Source organism: Symsagittifera roscoffensis, chromosome 1 (assembly GCF_963678635.1).
Source record: "Symsagittifera roscoffensis chromosome 1, txSymRosc1.1, whole genome shotgun sequence".
Lineage (NCBI taxonomy): Eukaryota > Metazoa > Xenacoelomorpha > Acoela > Convolutidae > Symsagittifera > Symsagittifera roscoffensis.
This window is the reverse complement of record NC_087062.1, coordinates 13,131,028-13,157,480: the sequence shown is the minus strand read 5'-3', so window position 1 is coordinate 13,157,480 and position 26,453 is coordinate 13,131,028. Positions and strand designations below refer to the sequence as shown.

Below are 26,453 nucleotides of genomic sequence, written 5' to 3'. Positions count from 1 at the left end.
GTATTGCGCACACAGTTAAACAATTCTTTGAAACTTATCTTAGTAACCGCTTTGTACAAGTTTTGGTAAATAGTAGTCTGTCAGACAAAATTCAGGTCGAAACTGGAGTCCCACAAGGCTCTGTTTTGGGGCCGATTTTATTCATCCTTTATTTACAACCTCTTCTTGATTACCTTATTGATAGCAACATTGCGTACCACTTTTATGCCGATGATTCTCAACTGTTTTTGGAGATTAATCTCATGCAAAATAACCACAAACTAGAAAACATTGAAAAGTTATGCTCCCAATTGCACTTAAGTCTTAATAAAAACGATGGAAAAACAGAAGTAGTGTTTTTCGGTAGACAACTGCATCACCTATATTTAAAACCAGTGAAAATTGTTATTAAAGAAAAGGTTCCTAAATGCTTTACCAAACTTTTGGGGTTCTACCTTGATTACAACATGTCATTTAAGAAGCAAATAAACCATTGTTGCAAGTTATGTTATCTAGAATTGCGTAAATTATATTCCATTCGACGTTTTCTCACTTTAGACCAAAGAAAAATGTTTGTTACTAGCTTTATTCTGTCAAGGCTTGACTATTGCAATGCGTTATATATGAAAGTGAATAAAATTTTACTTATTAAACTACAGAAAGTTCAAAACGCTGCCGCCAGGTTTGTTTTAGGTGCTACGAGGAGAACAGCATCAACAAACGAGTTACTGAAGAAATTGCACTGGCTTCAAGTTTACCAAAGAATAAGGCTCAAAATATGCTGCTTTATGTTACGCGTGAAAAGATTGTATAAATAATCGGCACAATTGGAACTGTGCCGATTACTTATACAATCTTTTCAAAAAGAATTCTGCTTCTGTCAACCCTTCGCGCAGACAAAAGTTTATCCTTCCGAAATGCAGAACAGAATTTACCAAAAAGAGCATTGCCTACCAAGGAGCTGTTATTTGGAACTCACTGCCTGTTCTCTTAACATATATTATTGATTTTACGCTGTTTAAACGAACCCTGAAAACTGTTTTATTCTGTTAGGCTTTGTGAGCCTTCTACCACTCTTGTGTTCAAGAAAGAGTGGTAAAGCCAATCATCATCAACTACTATATATACTGAAATTTATTTTAATGGAAATATTTCAATTATGATATTAAGTTGATTTATATCGATGACTTCTTTTTCATGAACTGAATATTGAGTGAGTATCAATTCTTGTTTTGCAAATATTGCAAAAACAAAAATTGGAAGTGTTCGAAGAAAAAATGATAAATAATGTTCAATTCCACAAACATATTAGTGATGCAAATGTGTAATCCAATAGTTGAAAAAAAACATATGCATGTAACCATACTTGGATGTAAACATTAAAGTTAATTATTTGATCTGCCTGTTAATATAATTAGAAACCTTTGGAGGGGCTATAATAGGAAAGGTTGGGGGTCCATAATGGGAAAGGTTTGGGGGGCTATAATTTTTTTGATACTAGGTTGGGGGGGCTATAATGGGAAAGGCCCTTTTTTAAGTTCAATTCATTTCCTTTTTTAAACAACAAATGAGTGAAGGTCACCAGAAACATGTATGAATCTAGTTTCTAAAAATGGACTAAATGCTGTGAAATCCATGCGGCTTTAAAAAAAAAGTTTATTGATCCATTTTTCTCTTAATGAGATAACTTTCAGAAAAAGTGCCAATCAAACTAAATTTGAAACGTGATTTAATTTTTTTCAGAATTCGAAATTTTGAAAGTGCTCAAAACTTTCAATCCATTTTTTTTCCGGTTTCTTCGAGTATTTTAACATTTTTCTAAGAGTCACTTGGCTATAAATATTTTTTGAAAATCAATTTCAATTTAATCTACAGTTTATTATGGTTCTTTTTAAAAAAAATCTATAACTTTCAAATTGTATTATGGCTATGTTTCTGCCTTTGCTTACGAGTTGCAGCTCGACCCCTGGGTTTATTGTGAGATATGAATTTTTAATTTGATTTTTAGCACGCTTGAATATTTTTTGAATTTATCTAAATGTCGCAGCTTTAAAAAGTGGCCATTATTTGACTTTTTGATCGTTATGGGTTCTCCGAATATGGTGGGCCCAGTCGAAAGAGCAGGTTTGGCGATTTCCCCATCTATTCTAACCAAATCTGAGGTCAAGAGTTCAATTTAAAGAAGGGTTAGTAGGAAAATGCACTAAATAAGCGGCTAATTTTTTAATTTGATAGAGAAACCGCTATGGTTTTGGGATAAATTGAATTTTTGAAAATAATGCTCCTCGCGCAACGACAAGTCTAAAAAAGTATCGAACAGGAGCCTCCAGTCTTAGCTGGGCCACTAGTGTTATTCACAAATATTTGATCTGTGCACTTTGACTGACGATCTCGTATAATTGTAATTCCAAAAAAAGTCTAGACTCAAAACCATTTTATTTTGAAATCATAACGCATTTTTCATAATTTTGTTAAGATTTTATCTCGATTTGTTTCCTTTTCATTATTGACGTGGAATTAACAAATATCGGTTTGCTGTACCACTTTGATGTTTAGTTTATTCTGCGGTTAGGTGGGAACTATTTCTCTGCAACCATTTGCTGTGTCAACAGCTCAATCGATTGACGAAAGGGAACTATGGTAATTTCATTTATTAAGTAGCTGGCGTCATTTTTCAAATAAGTGCCCCATTTCAATTTGATTTCCAATTGCAATCCAGTTTCATATGTCAACTGGTCTTACTTCTATAAGTCTCCTACCTTTGTTTGTAGGTTCTTGAATCCATTAGGCTTTAAGCGATGATTATTTGCCCCTGATTCCTTCATTGTTTTCTTTTAAATCAATACCGGCAAAAAATGTAGTAACTCATTTCCTTTACAGATAGTTAAACATGGCATTATTTTCTGGTCCAGGCACTGCTGTTGGATGAAATTGTCTTTGTTTTATACAGACTTCAAATATGATCAGCTTAGACATACAAGCCCAATTTCAAAGACATGTCAGCAAGCACTGATTTTTCTAAAATGAACTCTTGGAGGGTTGAAAAGGAGGACTGAACTGAGCAAATGGTATCAGACGTCATTGCTGTGAAACAGAACATTGCGATTAATAACGGCCGCTTTGTATAAACATAAATAATTAGGCAGAGATACTGTTAGTCTTCAGCTATTACTACAACTACCACACAACAGAGAATTGCCTTTATCCAATCCGCTACCAATTGGTAGGTTCCGTCAAATTTCGAGCAGACAAACAATTTAGCAGAATTAGTAATCTAATCTTCGCTATAACTTTTTCATGGAAAATGCCAATAAATTTTTTGAGTTTTCAAAAAACTATAGATATGGAATGACTTTTTTTGTTGAATGTCGTTGAAAGAGTTGGTTCATGAAACTATTTAAAAATAGGTTATTGTATTTTGCTATGCAGTTTGATGATATTCCTTGATATATTCTCGGTTAATTTAACATTTAATGCAAAAAAGCGGTTGATAATTTGTCTGCTTTTTCTCAAATTAAGTTTGTCTGCTCAATAATTGCAGCCCCGCTTAACATTATAACTCTTTCAGGTCTTCCTACTCTAGACTACCGTACTTGTTTGATTTTGACAACTCAGCACCATACGCCAATGTGAAGAAAACCAAATTGTTAACTTACCTACATTTCAACATTGTGAAACATTGCCTATTACTACTTTGCGAAGTGAATCAATCAATCGAACTGAATATCACCAGGATAGTCAGATAGTTGTGCAGTGTCTACAAAAGATTACTTGATGACTTGGGTCATTTGGGACTTATTTTGACAGTTGAATCACAACTGATGCAAAAGCAGTAATTCCAAACAATGGCTAGTTATCATTACCAGCAAAGTCAGGACCCAGGAGGCGCTAACTTCAGCGGGGTGCCCTCAGTTGTCCCAATTCCAGGAAATGACCAGCAACCACATGTGTACAATGTAGCGTCCCAGTTTCCACAGAATCCGAATGCGTACTCTCGTCTGAACGAATCGGCCGAGGATTATAATTATATCGACGATGATTACGAGACGTCGTTGGAGTATGATGATGGCGATGAATCCAGGTGTAGTGAAGATGGAGCTATGTCTCTCAGTGGTGCAATTGCTTCAGGTCTAGACCAGCTCGGAACACCTCACGTTAGTAATGAGATTTCCGATACAAAACAAACTTACTAATCACCTTGACGACAAGCGCTCCATAGCTGATCATGACTCTAGTCTTCAGTCTTCATTAGTTATCACATTAAGTCTAATACATCAATATGCATAATTTTTTTAAAAAACTTAAGTTTTATCGGTAAACAAAGCCATCATTTGAAAGCGATTATGTTTCTAACTATTTAATTTGAAGAGAACAGAAAGAGTGTTGAGATTTTCATGCAGTTTTAAAATACAGGCGAGTTTATTGCCTAATGATAATTTCCTAAAACCTCATCAGCTTCAGGGTTCCGCGGGAAGCAACAACAGCATACCTCAATCAGCAGGGGGTGCCTCTTCCTCTTTCAATGGGGGCGTGCCCGTTAGTTCCATGATCAACGGAACTCGCTCTCGCGCAGAGGCTAATATGAAACACAGGGACAAGAAGCAAGTGAAGTTAATTGGGATGGAGGGAGAGAAGTCAACAAAAACGACACGAAAGACTGTCAAGCAGAAAACAAGTCCGACAATCGTAAGTTTGGCGTTGATATTGTTCAAGAAGGTTATTGGTAAGTGACCAGGAACGTAATGAAGAAACTCATATAGATGCAACTGATTGCTATGTAAAAAGAATATGTATTTGCATAATCAATTGAGTGTGAATAGTTAAGTTGAAAATGGAGGCTACATATGGTTACACGAGAAAAGGTTCCTTGCCTTACGATCCTGTTCCAAAAGGTAGATATGGTTTTTTTTTGGCGAGGCAGAGACTCAATATTTTTCCATGTTTATGCAGGACCTTCCACGCCTCTTCTCCAAACTAAAAGAGCAGAAATCCAACCTGCTGGACGTGCGGAAGGAACACATAGCCTCATTGCCCTCCTCGATCAAAGAGCTGACGAATCTGGAGACGGTGCTACTAGTGTCCAACAGACTGGCCACTCTGCCTCCCGAGGTGTCGCACCTTGTCAAACTCCGCCAGTTGTTCTTGAGTGAGAATCTGATTGTGTCGTTGCCGCCGGAGATGAGCAAACTGAGTGCCTCTCTTGCCGTTTTAGATCTCAGACATAATCGACTAAAGGAGGTATGTTTCACAGGCCCCGAAGACTTTCGTGTCATTCAACATTTGAATATGTCTAAGAGTTGTAATACTAGTTTTATTTTTAAGCCAGAAACTCTAAACAAATCATTGTATGAAATATTCGGCTGGGGAGAAAAGAATCAGCCTGTCACATGGCATCTCCGTAATCTCCATGTGGTTGATATTGACAAGTCGATTTTGTGAATCTGCATCTAAATCATTTTTTAAAACTCAGAATGTCAAATAATGGCGAATCATCTTTATTTACTTGTGTATCATTTTATAACGTTTTCGCTGCAAACGTGTTTGTGATATAATTAGTGTTTAGGTGCCCAATGTAATATATTGCCTGGCGGCGCTCAAAACCCTTCTTCTATCCTTCAACAAAATCACAGTCGTTGACGACACCATCGGAAACCTAACAGTGCGTTCCTTAAAAATTTGTTTTCGATTTTTTGTTCCTCCTGTAGCCTTAATTAACCCATTGTTGAGTATTTTGGGTTGAACTAGAACTTGGTTGACGTTCCTCAAGAGATGGAGCTACGATTGTTTACGTAGAGTCCATAAACAGAAAAAAATCGAAAAGTGGGTTAAATGTTAATAGATGTAAGTATATCTTTTATCAAATCTCATTTTAACATATAATTATGATGATTTTATCTGGCTCCAAAAAGTTCTTCATTTAGTCATTTGAATATTAGTAGTTGAGTATTAGTTTGATTGCAGAACCTTTACACGCTGGCCTTCCGTGAGAATCACGTGACCTCCCTTCCGAACACGATAGGTAAGTTGACGAAGCTACAGAACCTGGACATGAGTCGGAACAATCTGAGTGTGCTTCCGGAGGAGATCGGCCACTGTACCCATCTGACCTCTCTCATCCTCCCCCACAATCAACTGGAGAGTCTCCCGGCCTCAGTGGGAAAACTCACCCAGCTCACGCGTCTAGGACTCAAGTGAGTCAGTGGAGCGAACCACAAATATTTCAACTTAAGCTATTACGATTAAGGAACGTAGTGATTACTCTTATATAAGAGGTCTTGCTGATTTTTTTTTTTCAGGAAAAAAATCTTAAAATTTGTTCACGCTCAATTTTGATTTTTCGAAGTTTGACTTGTGATTTGTTTTTAAGTTCAGTTCATTTCTATTGTTAAAAGGAAGGCAAACTCTGATAACGAACAACAAAATTGTTAAGGTCACGAAAAACGTGATCTACTTCTAATTTTGAAAATGGAAATTAATATCAGTTTTTCCAGCGAAATAAAAGTTATACCTATTGATACAGTTTTCTCAAATTGAGTTAATTTTAACATAAAAAGTGTCCATCATAAATTGTTCTACAAATTCGAAGAGCTGTAAGGCCATCTAATTTTTTATTCGAAATTCAAAAGTTGAAGATTTTTGAAAAAACAGGTCACTTTTTTCAGTTTCCTTGCGTTCATTACTTTTTTCCTACTGTCAGTTTGCTATGTTTTGTCACTATTGTTTTGAGCGTGTTCGACAATCGTTGAATAACTTATACCACCCCTTAAACACAAACAGTGGAGAAATCAATCAAACGCGATGATTATGATGTTGTGGCGAACTTCACAACCACTTAAAAGCATTAAAAAGTGAGCTGTAAAAAAATCCGCTTTATAGTCAGAACCACCAATTTTTGTCGAACGGAAGTTTTTTGAACAAGATGCAAATTGCAATGATTTTTTTTTCTGCTAATCGGCTCAAATTTGATGTGATGTTTTTAAAATTGAAACGTCTAAATGCATGAAATTTATCGGTTGAAATTATTTTTTCACTTGAATTTTTAGTTGAAACTCAGAATTATTGATTTTTGTGCTTGTTAATTTTCCCTGGTTTGAGGCATACAGCAGAACAGATCAGTCTCTTTGAGTTCAATAGTTTTTTTTTTTAAAATCTATTTTAAAATCTACGTTGGGTGTAATGTTTATTGAGACCGCAGAACAGAATAGTCTCTTTAAAGTCAATATTTGGTATAGGTACAACCGTCTGGCTGAGGTGCCTGAGAGTTTGTCTCGCTGTGTTCTGCTAGACGAGGTGAACATAGAGAACAACCTGATAGTGCAGCTACCGGACGGGATGTTGCAGCCGATGAAACATCTCTCAACTGTAGTCTTGTCCCGCAATGCCTTCGAAGCACTCCCCAATGGCAAACCAGACCAGTACAAACTACTTGCGGTGAGTGAAATCCAATCATCGACACTGATTTTTATTAGTGAGCGCACGTTCTTACACCGCTTTCCCTTAGTTTTTATAAATAAATATATTCATCTTGGCCGTAAAAAAAACAATACACTCGCTAGATAAGTATGGATTGTTTGGTTTATTGAATCAGCATTAGATCAGTGTATAAGCGAAGTTAAATTTATTATTTGAAATGGTTTTTGCCTGTGCACGAGTTTAATTAAAATACATTTTTATCATTTTGTTGTCTATTTCGATTTATCCTCTAAGTAAAATCAGTCACTCGACATGTAGTTTCAATGATTTGTTTGTTAAGACGTTAGAAGCGGACAGGAACAAGATAACCAGGATTCCGTTTGGTTACTTCAGCAAGGCAGAAAACCTTTCTAGACTCAATCTGGAGAACAATCAGCTGAAGTCACTCCCACTTGGTACGTCAAGGTCAACTAAATTCACAGCATTTTCTCATCCATTGTCGCACCTCTTTCTCATCAATCATGGAAGATCAAAAATGAAACTGATCAATAATTAATAGTTTACGCTCTGGCGTTTTTCTGAAGGTCTCATGTTTTACATGACTGAGTTGTAGCTATTTTCGAAGGATTACATGAGATTAATCGTTGAGAGGTTTGTTTAACTTGGTCACGACTCTTTAGATTTCAATACTTGGAGGTCATTGGTGGAGTTGAACTTGGGCACCAATCTATTGGAGAAGATTCCAGAGGACATTTCGCGTCTGGAGAAACTGGAAGTGCTCATCTTGAGGTTTTCAATTGTTATTAATTTCGAATTGCTAAAAGTTCCAAAAAGAATAATAATTGAGTGTTTGTCTTGACTAGGCTGGTTACAGCGTTCAGCTCTGCAATAAATTCAGGTGATATGCTACAATAGGTGGTAGTTTTAATTGTAGTTCATGTATTAAGTTTTGAGAACTATAATGCATAATATAGTCATTCATTTGCAAAAAATTAAACTACTTCTAAGATAGTTTTTGTAAATACATTACTCTGCCAGGTGAAATGCTATTCAAAAATTCAAAATTTACACTTGTTTGCCAAAACATTTGGTTTTTGAAACAAAATATAAATAATGTGCGAAGTTTAACAAAAAGCGATCCAGCTATTCAAATTGAACCTACCACCTATTGTAATATATCACCTAAATTCAATATTCAGCATAAACTGATTTTTTGAAACAAATCATAAGCATGTTTGATAAAAACAAAGGTGAAAAGAACTATTAAAACACACCCCCCCCCCCCCTCTCCATTGCACACCCTTTTTCTATTCGAATGTGAGGGGGGCAGTTGAAGGCTCCGGTTACAATTATTTTCGTTCGATGTATCAATTTAATATGAAGCCTTCTTGAGCTTTTCAATAGAAACAAGTAATCGAGCTGATCAATTTTATAATCGAAGGGATTAATTGTACCTTTTTGTACCTGTAGCAATAACCAGATCAAGAAGATTCCAAAGACGCTGGGAGATCTATACAGGTTGCGAGTGTTGGACCTGGAGGAGAATCAGCTAGAGACACTTCCCCAGGAGGTAGAGCGACTGCAGAATCTGCACACTTTGTTGCTCACTTCCAACAGACTAGTCAATCTACCCAGATCCATTGGGTGAGTTATCAACGAAGTTGTGAATAAAGCGATTTTCATGTAGTTTGTTTTTAGTCAAATCAAGGTCATCAAACAATAGAAACGATGGGTTATATCGACTGGTCTGAAACAAACTACTTGACGTCTGAAACTCGCGAGTTTTGTTTTTGCCAGCAGTTCACTAGAAATGAACGTAGTGAAGACTCATATATGTCTTGATTATTTTTTTTGCTTGGTTTTTTTCAGGAAAAAGTCGTACTAGCAGTTTTGTTCACGATCGATGTTGATTTTTCGCGGTTTTGTTCACGATCAATTTTGATTTTTCGCGATTTTATTTTTAAGTTCACTTCATCTCCTTTTTTAAAAGTTAGACAAAATCCAGTATCGAAAAACAAAAGTGTAAAGGTCACGAAAAACGTGATCGACTTTAATTCTGAAAATTTAATTCCATTATCGGATTTTTCACCGAAATAATAATGTTACCTATTGATCCAGATTTCTCAAATTGGGTTAATTTTATGCAAAAATTATCAATCATAAATTATTCTAAATATTCAAAGAGCTTCAGGCCGTCTATTTTTTTCTTGGAGTTACGAAACTTTTTAAAGGTTTTTTATAGAAACAAGTTTTTTTTTCTGTTTACTTGCATTCATCGACTTTGTTCCAACTGTCTGTTGGCTATGTTTGCCTTAGCTTGTAGTTTATTTTTTTCCAGTTAAAGTTTTTTCTTTCCAATAAGTTAAGATCTGGCAACAGTTGACTATTTCCTTTCCTGTTTCAGCAATCTTGCCAGTCTCCAGAAATTGATGATGGGCGAAAACAACCTGAACGCAATTCCGGAAGAGATCGGGAATCTAGAGCGTCTCGAGGAACTGTACATCAATGACAACATGAATCTTCACTGGCTGCCGGCCGAATTGACTCTCTGTGCCTCTCTTCAGATAATGTCAATCGACAACTGTCCCCTGAGTCAACTTCCAGAGGAGATAGTCTTCGGAGGACCCTCGCTTGTCATCCAATATTTAAGAATGCACAGCCCTTACAGATCGGGATACGTGTAGTGAACACACCTTCATTGATACAACAAATTGTTTTCAGAAGGTTTTCAGCCAAGAAACTGCGAAGGGTGTTTACATTTTGAAAACAGAAAGGCATATCTGCAATCAATGATGGAACCGAAGGGACTGTTTATTTATGCTATCCGTCAATTCAGAATCGGCTTTCATTTCTTCACTTATTCTGCACTCTCTTGAAAGTGTGTCAGATTTGATTTAACCACACTCATTGGTTTAACCTTCGAATCTGTCTCCGGAGATAGTTTGATTGCTTTCGTCTTCACGAAATGATTGTCTGTTGTCCTGAACAAAGAGTGTATGAAATGATCAGCTAAACGGATGTTGCTTTCCTTTAATTTTTAATATTTTCCGATAATTGTTCCGACCATTGAAAATGGGGAGGGACTTTCTATTCGGGTGTTTTAATTTTTTTTTCAACTTTTTGTTTTCCACGCAAAATCAGCTACCACAAATTATCATATTTAAGTGATAAATCATATTAAAGCCCTTTTGGTCGGGACTCGAACGTCATTAAAAATTTTCAAACCGCGTCATGAAAAACCGGTTTGAAATTTGATTTTTGGTCTAATTTCGAGCTAATTAGTAAGGTAGTTAGTAATTGCAAGTTTATTTAAGCTTAATTTAAGCGGTGAAAACCGAGTTTTACTCAAGTAAAAGTAGTTTTTGGAGTTTTTAGAGCAATATTGGGAATCAAGTTCCGGGAAAAATTTTTTTTTTGAGTTTTTGTTCAATTTTTTAAATTGTTTTTCTAGTTTTTCTAAAACGACCCCAATTTGAGAAAACATTTTGTATTTTTCTAAGACTGTGGTCGGAACATTCTGTGCTGTTTGCACAGTAACTGGCTATCCTGGTTTCATTTGTGATAAGTTGATACAAAATTTGCTATTTTTCTATTGAAAAGAAATAATTCTGGCATTGGGCACCTTTCTTGTTCTTCGAATCATACTCCGCTTCTGTAAGTGGCTTCTGAAAATCAAATATTTGTTTTTTTTTCAAATCTTCTTAATAAAAACCAATTTCAGACGTAAAATTGAACTACCTTGATGGATATAATTTATTGGCGCTACGCAAGTACTCATGACTTCTGTCAGAGTTTTCGGAAGACAATACTCAGAAAACACATACGAGAAATTTTTCACTGATGAAAGAAGGCGTTCATAAACTTAATGAGGCTAGTCAACGTTTATAGTAAGTTCTTATTACAGTTAAAGAGTCGATAATGTGAAGAATTTAATATGGGTCGTTATACATTTCTTAAGGTTTTGTGTACCATAATCTCATGATGCATGCTGCATTTAGCACAGAAAGAAACAGAAGAAACAACTGCTATGAAATAGTGAACAAATAAATCAAGGAAATCCTTTTTCTGGGGTTTTTTCCTGAAACCGGAGTCAACCTGCTTTATCGGTGATTGTCCCACTTGGGACTTGTTCATTTCTTGGAATGATTATTGCACGGATTGGAAAAGCATTTAATGATATGGTGGAACGCTTTGAAACTAGAACTAGGGCCACCTGCTTCCAAGTACTGTGCAGATACACTTTTGTCATCACAGCTAGCCACTTCACTTGCGGACCAAGCATCTGAGCTTATAGAAGCCATAACTCTAAAAAGAGAATAGTTAAAAAAGAGAATAGTTAAATTCTGCGTTTTTTGTGGAACGTTCAGAGAACTTGCGTGATGAGTTAACAGTAGTCAAATACGGAGGAAATTGAACAAAAAAGAACCATTAAGTTTTAGTTATTGGAGTTTTTCCCCTGGCGGAAGGCAACGGCTCATTTGATTGTCTCTCAATCTAATTGACAGAACAGACGTTCGAACGTCCATTCCGTATGAACCTCCTCCAGTAGTCGATCAGGGGAATTGTGTCTACTAAGTCAGATTGAGAACCCCAACCCACGCCCTCCTCGCCATTAAATGAACTCAGGGGAATTCGGACATTGTAATTTAGATCGACCAGCTTCAGAGTGCCCCGCCAAAGACATCGTCGACTATTTTGTTTTTAATTTCTGTGATGTTCAGATCTTGTTTAAAGGAAGCCAAACAATGAAAGATACAAACGGCCAACATTGAAAACGTGTGATAATATGCATCAAATAAATTGCATACCTTAGTCAGTATGACTTAACATCCCAATGACTGTTACATATTCCATTGACACATTTCTTTTTTGTTTTATTACTGCCTGTACGAGAAGTTGAAAATATTTTTTTGTGCTCTTCTTGATTCAAAAACTTCACTTTTTTTAGTGTATTGGAAGTGTACATCACCACAATTCCGAAGGTAGTAGGATCGATTCACATATTTAACTTATACAGAACTAATGATACAACAACTGCATTGACGTGGATTTGACTGCGGGAGAGCAAGGATTGTCGAGGTCTCTGTTTTTCGGTGTTGTTAAATTTTAGTTGCTGCTGTGGAGGTAACCCCAAGTCTTCATCGGCGTTTGCCGAAACATGTGCGGCATACTTTTTATTGAGATCCGTTTCGAAGCCGTTGACCTTCATTCGAATAACGTGGATGGAATGCCTCTGTGTACATGTCTCCCTGGTTCTTCGAGGGCTTGTACCATCCCAGTAGTCTAATGCCCGGGGCATTGTTGTACTCGGTGGTATTTGCGTTCACACAATCTTTGAAGTTAAACGCATAGTAGGCAGCCGAATTTGTTTATCTTTTGTAACGGAAAGGCAAAAATTAAAAGGGCACCAACGCTCTGCATCTTAGTAACTTTTTAAAGTCCGCTGCCCAGCTGCTTCCTGTCACGAAACTCTGGCTCTCAACGCATTTCAGCTTAGTCCGGTTTTTTCTAAGTAAAGACAAGTTCTCTCTTTGCCGGGCGCCGATAAAGATCCATTGCACAAGTGACCGCAGCAAGCACTCTGTGCAATGGCAACTCTTGGTAGCCTAAATTCGTTTATCTTAACCGCGAAATACATCATTGCAGTCTCATCTCATGCTCCGTTTCAAAACTGAGTGGTGTTTCAATGAAGTGGGTTTCACGAGTGGGGACAAGCGGCTCCTCCGTATCCAATAGCATGTTTTCACTCTGCAGAGTCCGTCTGAGGTCCATATTCAACATGCGGAGTGATATTCCAGGCCTCATGGAGTTCAAGTACCGGAGAATAGTTTCAGACTGTTCTGGAGTAGCAGTGAAGAGGACGCAGACCGTTGATGATCCAGGAGTTCCTAAGTAAAGAAATCGATCATTTTTGTCCTGTTGCTGCAGGGACGATTTAGCAGAAGGGCCAGCTCCTCGCCATTGCTTGAAACGAACGGGCACGCCGCTTCGGCGCCTGTGAAGAAATGTGAGCAACCGTTTCTGTTCATCAGCTTCATCGCCCTGTTGAATGTCACTCAGCGTGACTACCTAAAAATGGTCGTAGTGTGACTACCTAAAAAATGGTCCTCAACCGCTTGCTGAGTCTCAAGCAGGTTCAATCGAGGTGTTAGTACAGGCATCTATGTAACTGAAATAAGTTAAGTTTTTAAGCAAAATCAATAGCTGGGCTAACTATGATGACTTGAGCGTTTTGAAACAGAAACAGATTACAGTTGAGAAGAACAATTGAACTCAAAAATTTATATAATTTTGTTAGTGATTTCGACTTAAATACAAATCAAGAACTAATGAAAACTTCTCAATAATTGATCCACATTGCCTATATCGGATGCCAAAAGCAACTGAAGCAAAGTTTCGAACCTCTTCTATGAAAATAGCACATTAGTTATAAAGAAGCATCGTAGATGTCGTATCTCTGCCAGCGGCTGACAAAGAGCCCTGCAGGGCAAGAAGAAGTGCTCGCCTCTGATACTGGTTGGTGTTTGGATCGTCCGGAGAACTAGTGCCTGACTGGAAAACACCCCACGGTTGGAGATGAGGAACGGCTTTAGAAGGGTACGTTGTTGCTTTGAAGCAGGTTGTCTGACTCGTCTGTAAAGATGAAGGCTGGCTGCTGTTGCAAAGATTTAGTTTAGTTTCGCGCCAAGAGTAGATAGTATATTTTCAATTGCTAGTTTCGTTGCAGGAGGTCCCGGTACGGCGAAGACGCTGTCGTCTCCGAGTACGTGCGTTGGGAACGTCGTGCCCCACAATGATCGCTGAAGATAATATATATAACAAGTTTACAATTGAGTCCACTAATTGTGTGAACATTGAACCAGAAGGTACTCCTGTTGTCGAGTAATATAGTTTACCATCAGGCATGATGATTGGGGTTTTCATAAAACATTGTCGGACGTAATCAGCTGAAGTTTCGTCTATAATTTTTACTAATCCAAAGATTATATCAAATGCTTGCTCTTTGAACCATGTATTTACATTAGCGTCAAAACAAGATAGGTCGATACAATATACATGAACGTCAGGTTCATGGAATGCTTTGGATATGTCGGCAGGCATAGATGCGAACATGTCCTTTCCTATATAGAATGGAGATTCTCGTAGCGTGTACTGCTTTATCAAGGGTTCAGCCATCAATGATTCAATAAATATCGTGTGAAAGGGTGGTGCCCAGATATGTCGAATTTTCGGGTTAGCTCTTAGTGCTAACTGTGATCTAGCGAAGGCCTTGAATGGTACAAATGTGTACTCATTGCGGTAGAAGTGAAAGTCTCTGATTGCTTTGTATGCGTTAGAAACAGCCAAGGAATGGTTTTCAATCTTGGAACCTATGTAACCGTAACCTGCTGCTGTGCTAGGTTTAAAATCTACAAAAGGTAAGTAGTTTCTGTAATACTGCTGGCATTCTAGTTCTTTCAATGCTTCTTTTACGTCCCAGAGGCAAGTTTCTATAAGGCGATCTCGCTTTAAACGGTTGTATAAACGTCGTTCTGCGTTGATCGTACGCTTGTAATTCCAAAAGGACTGGTAGTGAAGTTCTTCGTCGTATTCTCCGCGAGTATACAATTCCAACTTCTCTAACGTTTCAGTATCTAAAGTGTCTTTTGCGATAGCCTGTATCCATGGGGCGTACAAAGTTCCTGAATCACGTAGTTCGTAACTAGGTAAACGTTTCACAGTTTATGGTATCCATTCTGGCACTGAAAAATAGAAGCAACATTATTGTAATTATCCCGTAGGTCCGTTAACAACGTGCTATCCATCCAAAATATAAGGTCTTGGGAAGATCCTTTATAAAGTGTTCTTATGAAATTAAAAAGAATAATTCTTTTTAATTCCGCTGCTGTTGCTGATAAAAAGAAACTTATTCGCAGGCTGAAGATGGCAGCTTAATTTGTCGTGCTCGGAACGGAGATAGCCTTTATGCTGGCAGTTCTGTTTGTTGCCTGTTGGTCGAGTTAAAAGGGACACAATTGCGTTGATAGTGGCCTCCGGATCACCGACGAAGGTTATGTCGCGCAATTTTTTCGACTCGGCTAAACAACACGTTTATTTGCTGCCGCTCCCACAATAAGTACTCGTTTTCTACCACACACATTTTTGTCATTAACTGAAGAAGCTCACCGCCCATGGAATTGTGGACTGTCATTGCCACAAAATTTCGAACTGGAAACTGGCTTCTGTGACACGGCGTGACAAAAAAGGAACGGTTGAAAGCTGCAGATGAACCCGAACGAGTCTCCAACTTTATCTCAAGTATACTTCAGGGGCAGGCTGCGGTGGTTGTATCCGATTAGTGAGTGCCTGGAGGTGACAGCAAAGCGTTGATGGTTTTGTCGTCGTTGGTGTCAAAAACAGCAAATTGACCTTCGCTAAACTGCATTTCAACCTTGTTGGAAGTCATTCGCTGGAGCGCGCCTGGAAAGAAGTAGAGCGTGCTTGGTTCCCAACAGTGCCAATCCAAAAATTTAGAGGCTCTGCGACTGGCGGTGTCGCAAAGACCAGCGTTGTTTCGACGTACTTGCTAACTGGCAGCCACATCATCGACAACCACGCCTGCTGACCTCAGTTGTCACACCTTCTCCGAAGAGCTTTGCGTTCCGCTGAGCGTTTTCCGTAAACACGTATCAATGTAGATGGTACACTGCTCTTGTCGGAGACAAAATTACATGAACTTCTAATTTTTTCCTTATGATACTGCATGTCAAACTTTTAATTTTTTCCTTAAGATACTGCATGTCACTGGTACTGATGTCACAGACGGCAGTGCGTGCGCACTGATTATCATCTTCACTGTCTACAACGATTGCGTCACCGATGCCGTCGTAAGCGGAGCTAATTAGTTTTTTCTTCATTGAAAACATAGATTGTCTCTACAACACAATCTTGCCTTCAAATTGTCTTGGGCTGCTTCAGTGAGTTTGAATTGAGTTTCGACTAAATGCCTTCGAATTATATATGAAATCAGCTAGTAGGGTTTTTGAGCTAAAAAGTTGGTTTTGCTGGAGCCCCTGCGGGACGCAAATCAGCCGGGATGATTTCGCGCAAAATGCAGTGAGCTTCTGATTGATTGTTCATTTATGGTGGACAGGAATATCTTTTGTAAATAGTTAACGGAACACTATAAATTGACATAATGTGCGCTGATGAGGAGTATTGGAGCTCGAAACAGAAAACGTATTAAGGAACACAAGGCATAGTGAGTACATTAAATCAAAAAGAATGAAAGAAGTATGATAGAGAATTAACAAAAATTTCAATCTGCTTGAGCCATGAGCTGGGGACTGGTTGACTCCTGGTGCCTGAGCAGGTTTGACTGGCTCAGCGAATTGGCTGCTTGAGCCATGAACTAGTGACTGAGGAATGGTTAACTCCTGACTTGTTGACTCCTGTTGCTTGAGCAGGTTTGGCTGGCTGAGCGAATTGGTTGCTTGAGCCATGAGCTGGGGACTTGTTGACCCCTGAAACATTCCGTACATTTATTCTGAAGGAACGTAAATTTAAAATAAGCTGTACTTTTTTGCGAATGACGCAAACCCTATGGACGTGTACAACATACAAATTTGACAAGCAAAATGACAATATGTTTCGAGCAATTTAATCAGTTTCAGATGCAGTTCAGAAATGCGTCACGATTTAATGTCTTAGAATGAAAATAAGCATAAGTAGTTGCAGATGGGGGAATTTGAAAATTTTAAAAAAAGTATCACAAAGAAGATCGGCGGTTTAGACACAAATGTGCATCGGTGTTTCATGGCTCATAGAGTTTTTCTCGTTAAATTTTTTTTTGTTTTGTCAAAAAATCTTTAGGCTGGAAAAAATTTAAAAACCAAACTGAAAATTTTTAGTTTCTTAAGCTTACTGTCTTCGATGTCCAGGGCGCTCAGACCCGGATGGCTCAACGTTACAATCATCGTTTCGTGGGCTACGAAGTCTGTCGTTGCCTGGGTTGAAACGAAGTCTACGTCTTCCTTAGCCATTTCCTGAAACTCGTCCCATGTCACCGTTAGGCGGAGACACCAATGTTTTTTCGAGTCCGATAGCAGACATGCACATGAGCTGGTCCCAGTTTGCCAATCACAAAAAATTCCAAAGCAAAACGAATCAAGTGGTAGCTAGGAAATCAGACGCAGGCTGTGCGTGATAAGTTGAAGCAGGGATAATGCGGCTTCTTCAGATTTGCTGGGGCAGCACTGCTCGAGGATCCAAAGGAATCAGTACGGGAACTATAAGAGAAATAGAAACAACAATGTTATCGCCCAGAAAGGATCGCACATGAGGGTTGACAATTACAACTTCGCATCCTGGTTGTATCAAATTAAGAAGCGCAGGGCGGTCTTCGACTCGGATGCGGTTGTGCTAAATAACAAAATCACGTTCAATTGACCCGGTACACCGAAAATAACAAAACAATCGGAAGACGGTATTTCCTTCATGGTTCCCCCGCCCGTCTTTTTGTTCGGCTGCCAAGTTCGGACTTTTTGATTACACCTGCTGCTGTGTAGCACAAGTCCTCGAATGTAGTATCTTCTCGGCTCACGCGTTTAGTTCGCCGAGTTGGGCAAACCGTACTTCATTAAAACGTGGTAACCTGTCTTGTCAACCTTGCACCAACATATCGGGTTTGAAATACGACATGTCCACTAAAAAAGTCCTGTTTTGAGTTTTTGAAAAATTGGTTTTCTGTTTTTCGTCACTAAAAAAAACAAATCATGCCAAATTTTTCAAATCAATAATTTGTTTCACACTTTGCCTGCATTGATAAAGTTCTACCTGAAAAATTTGAAAGAAACAAGTTTACTCAAAACAAAAAACTATCTTGGTTCTATTATCCCAGCTCTTGGGTTTTCCCATTTTCATTTCATGAAAATGCTCAAATGATTGACCTTTGCTGAGGTGAAACCTTTTGCGACTTTTTTACGAGCATCGCTAGTGATCAGATTTGTTGATTAATATTAATACACATATCATTTAGTTTAACCTTGCAAAACAATGATTGACTTCCAAGACGTCGAACGTATTAGCAATCATCGAACATAGGGTTTGAAATAAAAAATAAGCTTGAGGATAATTATCAACAATATTATCATGGTCTGTTGAAGTGCAAGCCAACGAAAAAAAATAATACACTGAAACTGCTACGAGTAATAAACTCTCACTAAGTATCCTTGGTCACTTGCTCGCAATCACTACGAAAACCCTCTAGAGGTTCGTAAACGATTGTGCTCCAAAGTATGTCTGATATTCTTCAGCTTTGCAAATTATCTTTTTGTAAGTGTTCCGCAGACTGCATGCAATAAATGAGGAAATAATTTGAGTTCAGCTGTGAATGTAACCAGGCGTTTTTTTGACGGTTACTTTTTTCCAATTAGGGTATCCACTATTTCTGATCACCTCCTCATTTAGAAGGGTTTCAGCTACATATACTGAAACAGCATCTGACCTCAGGCTTTCAAAGTCTACAATACAAAGTTGTCCTTGCTGTAGACTTTCTGAGACTATTTTTAGTTTCTTAAGCTTACTCTATCTTCGATGTCTAGGGCGCTCAGACCCGGATGGCTCAACGTTACAATCATCGTTTCGTATGCTACGAAGTCTGTCGTTGCCTGGGTTGAAACGAAGTCTACGTCTTCCTGAGCCATTTCCTGAAACTCGTCCCATGTCACCGTTAGGCGGAGACACCAATGTTTTTTCGAATCCGATAGCAGACATGCACATGAACTGGTCCCAGTTTGCCAATCAAAAAAAAATCCAGAGCAAAACGAATCAAGTGGTAGCCAGGAAATCAGACGCAGGCTGTGCGTGATAAGTTGAAGCAGGCATAATGCGGCTTCTTCAGATTTGCTGGGGCAGCACTGCTCGAGGATCCAAAGGAATCACTACGGGAACTATAAGAGAAATAGAAACAACAATGTTATCGCCCAGAAAGGATCGCACATGAGGGTTGACAATTGCAACTTCGCATCCTGGTTGTATCAAATTAAGAAGCGCAGGGCGGTCTTCGACTCGGATGCGGTTGTGCTAAATAACAAAATCACGTTCAATTGACCCGGTACACCGAAAATAACAAAACAATCGGAAGACGGTATTTCCTTCATGGTTCCCCCGCCCGTCTTTTTGTTCGGCTGCCAAGTTCGGACTTTTTGATTACACCTGCTGCTGTGTAGCACAAGTCCTCGAATGTAGTATCTTCTCGGCTCACGCGTTTAGTTCGCCGAGTTGGGCAAACCGTACTTCATTAAAATGTGGTAACCTGTCTTGTCAACCTTGCACTAACATATCTTGTGGGAAATACGACATGTCCACTAAAAAAGTCCAATTTTGAGTTTTTGAAAAATTGGTTTTCTGTTTTTCGTCACTAAAAAAACAAATCATGCCAAATTTTTCAAATCAATAATTTGTTTCACGTTTTGCCTGCATTGATAAAGTTCTACCTGAAAAATTTGAAAGAAATAAGTTCTCTCAAAACAAAAAACTATCATGGTTCTATTATTTCAGCTCTTGAGTTTTCCCATTTTCATTTCATGAAAATGCTCAAATGATTGATCTTTGCTGAGGTGAAACCTTTTGGCGGCATATTTACGAGCATGGCTAGTGATCAGATTTGTTGATTAATTCTAATACACATACCATTTAGTTTAAACTTGCAAAATAATGATTGACTTCCAAGACGTCGAACGTAATGGCAAGCATCGAACGTAGGGTTTGAAATAAAAAATAAGCTTGAGATTAATTATCAACAATATTATCATCGTCTGTTGAAGAAGTGCAAGCCAACGAAAAAAATAATACACTGAAACTGCTACGAGTAATAAACTCTCACTAAGTATCCTTGGTCACTTGCTCGAAATCACTACGAAATCCCTGTAGAGGTTCGTAAACGATTGTGCTCCAAAGTATGTCTGATATTCTTCAACTTTGCAAATTATCTTTTTGTAAGTGTTCCGCAGACTGCATGCAATAAATGAGGAAATAATTTGAGTTCAGCTTGGAAACCTGCCAGTAAATCTTTATATTTAATCCAGGATTCCTCTTCATATAAAAACTCATTTACTCGTAAGCGTTTTCTTGCTCTTAACTGTTTCAAATTCCAATAAACAAAACCGGCAGCCCAAGGTTGATTTTCGTTTATGTACGAGTTATGGATAAAGTCTGTAGAATTGAATCGGCTCAACTCATCTGATAAACTCATTTCAGTCTCGCTCAAATAGAATGTTTTGTATTCGTTATCTTTACTAGACAACAAGACATAAAGATAGCCATGTGAAGTTGATGGAATTTGAAAATGCCTTCTCACATATGTTCTCACACAAAGTTGTTTCTCACACAAAGTTATTTCTATCAAACCAGGACCGGTTGTGCTGTTAGCTGCATGTTTCATCGAAGCGAATAACTTGCGGATTCTTTTTTCATGCAAGTTCGCTTTTTCAATTTTTTTTATTGCTTGTTGGTTTCTGGTTTTTCGTCACTAAAAAAACAAATCATGCCAAATTTTTCAAATCAATAATTTGTTTCACGTTTTGCCTGCATTGATAAAGTTCTACCTGAAAAATTTGAAAGAAATAAGTTCTCTCAAAACAAAAAACTATCATGGTTCTATTATTTCAGCTCTTGAGTTTTCCCATTTTCATTTCATGAAAATGCTCAAATGATTGATCTTTGCTGAGGTGAAACCTTTTGGCGGCATATTTACGAGCATGGCTATTGATCAGATTTGTTGATTAATTCTAATACACATATCATTTAGTTTAAACTTGCAAAATAATGATTGACTTCCAAGACGTCGAACGTAATGGCAAGCATCGAACGTAGGGTTTGAAATAAAAAATAAGCTTGAGATTAATTATCAACAATATTATCATCGTCTGTTGAAGAAGTGCAAGCCAACGAAAAAAATAATACACTGAAACTGCTACGAGTAATAAACTCTCACTAAGTATCCTTGGTCACTTGCTCGAAATCACTACGAAATCCCTGTAGAGGTTCGTAAACGATTGTGCTCCAAAGTATGTCTGATATTCTTCAACTTTGCAAATTATCTTTTTGTAAGTGTTCCGCAGACTGCATGCAATAAATGAGGAAATAATTTGAGTTCAGCTTGGAAACCTGCCAGTAAATCTTTATATTTAATCCAGGATTCCTCTTCATATAAAAACTCATTTACTCGTAAGCGTTTTCTTGCTCTTAACTGTTTCAAATTCCAATAAACAAAACCGGCAGCCCAAGGTTGATTTTCGTTTATGTACGAGTTATGGATAAAGTCTGTAGAATTGAATCGGCTCAATCCATCTGATAAACTCATTTCAGTCTCGCTCAAATAGAATGTTTTGTATTCGTTATCTTTACTAGACAACAAGACATAAAGATAGCCATGTGAAGTTGATGGAATTTGAAAATGCCTTCTCACATATGTTCTCACACAAAGTTGTTTCTCACACAAAGTTATTTCTATCAAACCAGGACCGGTTGTGCTGTTAGCTGCATGTTTCATCGAAGCGAATAACTTGCGGATTCTTTTTTCATGCAAGTTCGCTTTTTCAATTTTTTTTATTGCTTGTTGGTTTCTGGTTTTTCGTCACTAAAAAAACAAATCATGCCAAATTTTTCAAATCAATAATTTGTTTCACGTTTTGCCTGCATTGATAAAGTTCTACCTGAAAAATTTGAAAGAAATAAGTTCTCTCAAAACAAAAAACTATCATGGTTCTATTATTTCAGCTCTTGAGTTTTCCCATTTTCATTTCATGAAAATGCTCAAATGATTGATCTTTGCTGAGGTGAAACCTTTTGGCGGCATATTTACGAGCATGGCTAGTGATCAGATTTGTTGATTAATTCTAATACACATATCATTTAGTTTAAACTTGCAAAATAATGATTGACTTCCAAGACGTCGAACGTAATGGCAAGCATCGAACGTAGGGTTTGAAATAAAAAATAAGCTTGAGATTAATTATCAACAATATTATCATCGTCTGTTGAAGAAGTGCAAGCTAACGAAAAAAATAATACACTGAAACTGCTACGAGTAATAAACTCTCACTAAGTATCCTTGGTCACTTGCTCGAAATCACTACGAAATCCCTGTAGAGGTTCGTAAACGATTGTGCTCCAAAGTATGTCTGATATTCTTCAACTTTGCAAATTATCTTTTTGTAAGTGTTCCGCAGACTGCATGCAATAAATGAGGAAATAATTTGAGTTCAGCTTGGAAACCTGCCAGTAAATCTTTATATTTAATCCAGGATTCCTCTTCATATAAAAACTCATTTACTCGTAAGCGTTTTCTTGCTCTTAACTGTTTGAAATTCCAATAAACAAAACCGGCAGCCCAAGGTTGATTTTCGTTTATGTACGAGTTATGGATAAAGTCTGTAGAATTGAATCGGCTCAATCCATCTGATAAACTCATTTCAGTCTCGCTCAAATAGAATGTTTTGTATTCGTTATCTTTACTAGACAACAAGACATAAAGATAGCCATGTGAAGTTGATGGAATTTGAAAATGCCTTCTCACATATGTTCTCACACAAAGTTGTTTCTCACACAAAGTTATTTCTATCAAACCAGGACCGGTTGTGCTGTTAGCTGCATGTTTCATCGAAGCGAATAACTTGCGGATTCATTTTTCATGCAAGTTCGCTTTTTCAATTTTTTTTATTGCTTGTTGGTTTCTGGTTTTCGGCCAACGAAGAAAAGTTGATTTAAATGCTTCACGCGAATAATTAAGACGTAAAGCTGTGATATAACCACATAGCAAACTTGGTGTCATTAGCCAAAATAGCAGACGCTATTTTGGCTAATGATGCCTGGCTCGTGATTCTGTCGTTGCCTGGCTAGCAACGTAAATGTATCACCCATTAATTGGTGAATAGTCAAAGCGATATAGTTAGGTACCGGAAACTGAGTTCTGCGTAAAGAGTTGCTTTTATAACTGTGAATGTAACCAGGCGTTTTTTTGATAGTTACTTTTTTCCAATTAGGTTATCCACTAATTCTGATCACCTCCTCATTTACAAGGGTTTCAGCTACATATACTGAAACAGCATCTGACCTCAGGCTTTCAAAGTCAACAATACAAAGTTGTCCTTGCTGCAGACTTTCTGAGACTATTTTTAGTTTCTTAAGCTTACTCTATCTTCGATGTCTAGGGCGCTCAGACCCGGATGGCTCAACGTTACAATCATCGTTTCGTGGGCTACGAAGTCTGTCGTTGCCTGGGTTGAAACGAAGTCTACGTCTTCCTTAGCCATTTCCTGAAACTCGTCCCATGTCACCGTTAGGCGGAGACACCAATGTTTTTTTGAGTCCGATAGCAGACATGCACATGAGCTGGTCCCAGTTTGCCAATCACAAAAAATTCCAGAGCAAAACGAATCAAGTGGTAGCCAGGAAATCAGACGCAGGCTGTGCGTGATAAATTGAAGCAGGCATAATGCGGCTTCTTCAGATTTGCTGGGGCAGCACTGCTCGAGGATCCAAAGGAATCAGTACGGGAACTATAAGAGAAATAGAAACAACAATGTTATCGCCCAGAAAGGATCGCACATGAGGGTTGACAATTGCAACTTCGCATCCTGGTTGTATCAAATTAAGAAGCGCAGGGCGGTCTTCGACTCGGATGCGGTTGTGCTAAATAACAAAATCACGTTCAATTGACCCGGTATACCGAAAATAACAAAACGATCGCAAGACAGTATTTCCTTCATGGTTCCCCCGATCGTCTTTTTGTTCGGCTGCCAAGTTCGGACTTTTGATTACACCTGCTGATGTAACCGTACTCCATTAAAACGTGGAAACATGTCTTGACAACCTTGCACAACATATCGGGTGGGAAATACGACATTTTGTCACTAAACAAAAAACAAATCATGCCAATTATTTTAAATCAATTATTTGTTTCACGTTTTGCCTGCATTGATAAAGTTCTACCTGAAAAATTTGAAAGAATTAAGTTCACTCAAAACAAAAAACTATCATGGTTCTATTATTCCAGCTCTTGAGTTTTCCCATTTTCATTTTCATGAAAATGCTCAAATGATTGATCTTTGCTGAGGTGAAACCTTTTGGCGGCATATTTACGAGCATGGCTAGTGATCAGATTTGTTGATTAATTCTAATACACATATCATTTAGTTTAACCTTGCAAAACAATGATTGACTTCCAAGACGTCGAACGTATTGGCAATCATCGAACGTAGGGTTTGAAATAAAAAATAAGCTTGAGGATAATGATCAACAATTTTATCATGGTCTGTTGAAGTGCAAGCCAACGAAAAAAAATAATACACTGAAACTGCTACGAGTAATAAACTCTCACTAAGTATCATTGGTCACTTGCTCGCAATCACTACGAAATCCCTGTAGAGGTTCGTAAACGATTGTGCTCCAAAGTATGTCTGATATTCTTCAGCTTTGCAAATTATCTTTTTGTAAGTGTTCCGCAGACTGCATGCAATAAATGAGGAAATAATTTGAGTTCAGCTTGGAAACCTGCCAGTAAATCATTATATTTAATCCAGGATTCCTCTTCAAATAAAAAATTTATTTACTCGTAAGCGTTTTCTCGCTCTTAACTGTTTGAAATTCCAATAAACAAAACCGGCAGCCCAAGGTTGATTTTCGTTTATGTACGAGTTATGGATAAAGTCTGTAGAATTGAATCGGCTCAATCCATCTGATAAACTCATTTCAGTCTCGCTCAAATAGAATGTTATGTCTTCGTTATCTTTACTAGACAACAAGACATAAAGATAGCCATGTGAAGTTGATGGAATTTGAAAATGCCTTTTCCCATATGTTCTCACACAAAGTTGTTTCTATCAAACCAGGACCGGTTGTGCTGTTAGCGGCATGTTTCATCGAAGCGAATAACTTGCGAATTCATTTTTCATGCAAGTTCGCTTTTTCAATTTTTTTTATTGCTTGTTGGTTTCTGGTTTTCGGCCAACGAAGAAAAGTTGATTTAAATGCTTCACGCGAATAATTAAGACGTAAAGCTGTGATATAACCACATAGCAAACTTGGTGTCATTAGCCAAAATAGCAGACGCTATTTTGGCTAATGATGCCTGGCTCGTGATTCTGTCGTTGCCTGGCTAGCAACGTAAATGTATCACCCATTAATTGGTGAATAGTCAAAGCGATATAGTTAGGTACCGGAAACTGAGTTCTGCGTAAAGAGTTGCTTTTATAACTGTGAATGTAACCAGGCGTTTTTTTGATAGTTACTTTTTTCCAATTAGGTTATCCACTAATTCTGATCACCTCCTCATTTACAAGGGTTTCAGCTACATATACTGAAACAGCATCTGACCTCAGGCTTTCAAAGTCAACAATACAAAGTTGTCCTTGCTGCAGACTTTCTGAGACTATTTTTAGTTTCTTAAGCTTACTCTATCTTCGATGTCTAGGGCGCTCAGACCCGGATGGCTCAACGTTACAATCATCGTTTCGTGGGCTACGAAGTCTGTCGTTGCCTGGGTTGAAACGAAGTCTACGTCTTCCTTAGCCATTTCCTGAAACTCGTCCCATGTCACCGTTAGGCGGAGACACCAATGTTTTTTCGAGTCCGATAGCAGACATGCACATGAGCTGGTCCCAGTTTGCCAATCACAAAAAATTCCAGAGCAAAACGAATCAAGTGGTAGCCAGGAAATCAGACGCAGGCTGTGCGTGATAAATTGAAGCAGGCATAATGCGGCTTCTTCAGATTTGCTGGGGCAGCACTGCTCGAGGATCCAAAGGAATCAGTACGGGAACTATAAGAGAAATAGAAACAACAATGTTATCGCCCAGAAAGGATCGCACATGAGGGTTGACAATTGCAACTTCGCATCCTGGTTGTATCAAATTAAGAAGCGCAGGGCGGTCTTCGACTCGGATGCGGTTGTGCTAAATAACAAAATCACGTTCAATTGACCCGGTATACCGAAAATAACAAAACGATCGCAAGACAGTATTTCCTTCATGGTTCCCCCGATCGTCTTTTTGTTCGGCTGCCAAGTTCGGACTTTTGAT

The 26,453-nt window shown here is 38.1% G+C and overlaps 3 protein-coding genes across 3 annotated transcripts in view; 2 read left to right on the top strand and 1 right to left on the bottom strand.

Annotated features, from left to right (window-relative positions):
• Positions 1 to 26,453, bottom strand: part of LOC134857022 (cytoplasmic tRNA 2-thiolation protein 2-like) — a 465,591-nt gene that overhangs the window by 215,228 nt on the left and 223,910 nt on the right. The gene's annotated exons all lie outside the window — the stretch shown is intronic.
• Positions 1 to 26,453, top strand: part of LOC134857103 (alpha-soluble NSF attachment protein-like) — a 396,564-nt gene that overhangs the window by 351,379 nt on the left and 18,732 nt on the right. The window lies entirely within an intron of this gene.
• On the top strand, positions 2,611 to 10,217 carry LOC134853528 (leucine-rich repeat protein soc-2 homolog). The gene is made up of 11 exons (XM_063869805.1): positions 2,611 to 3,202; positions 3,548 to 4,133; positions 4,441 to 4,665; positions 4,930 to 5,217; positions 5,543 to 5,638; positions 5,941 to 6,170; positions 7,212 to 7,410; positions 7,733 to 7,847; positions 8,073 to 8,181; positions 8,863 to 9,036; positions 9,797 to 10,217. The coding sequence occupies exons 2-11, from the start codon at positions 3,825 to 3,827 to the stop codon at positions 10,074 to 10,076; spliced, it is 2,025 nt and encodes a 674-aa protein (XP_063725875.1). The 5' UTR covers positions 2,611 to 3,202; positions 3,548 to 3,824; the 3' UTR covers positions 10,077 to 10,217.

What these genes read in the sequence shown, in the direction of transcription:
- LOC134853528 (XM_063869805.1), top strand. Translation starts at nt 3,825, where the DNA reads ATGGCTAGTTATCATTACCAGCAAAGTCAGGACCCAGGAGGCGCTAAC. An exon ending in GACATAATCGACTAAAGGAG is followed by an intron (nt 5,218 to 5,542) that starts GTATGTTTCACA and finishes ATTAGTGTTTAG; the next exon opens with GTGCCCAATGTAATATATTG. An exon ending in ACACCATCGGAAACCTAACA is followed by an intron (nt 5,639 to 5,940) that starts GTGCGTTCCTTA and finishes GTTTGATTGCAG; the next exon opens with AACCTTTACACGCTGGCCTT.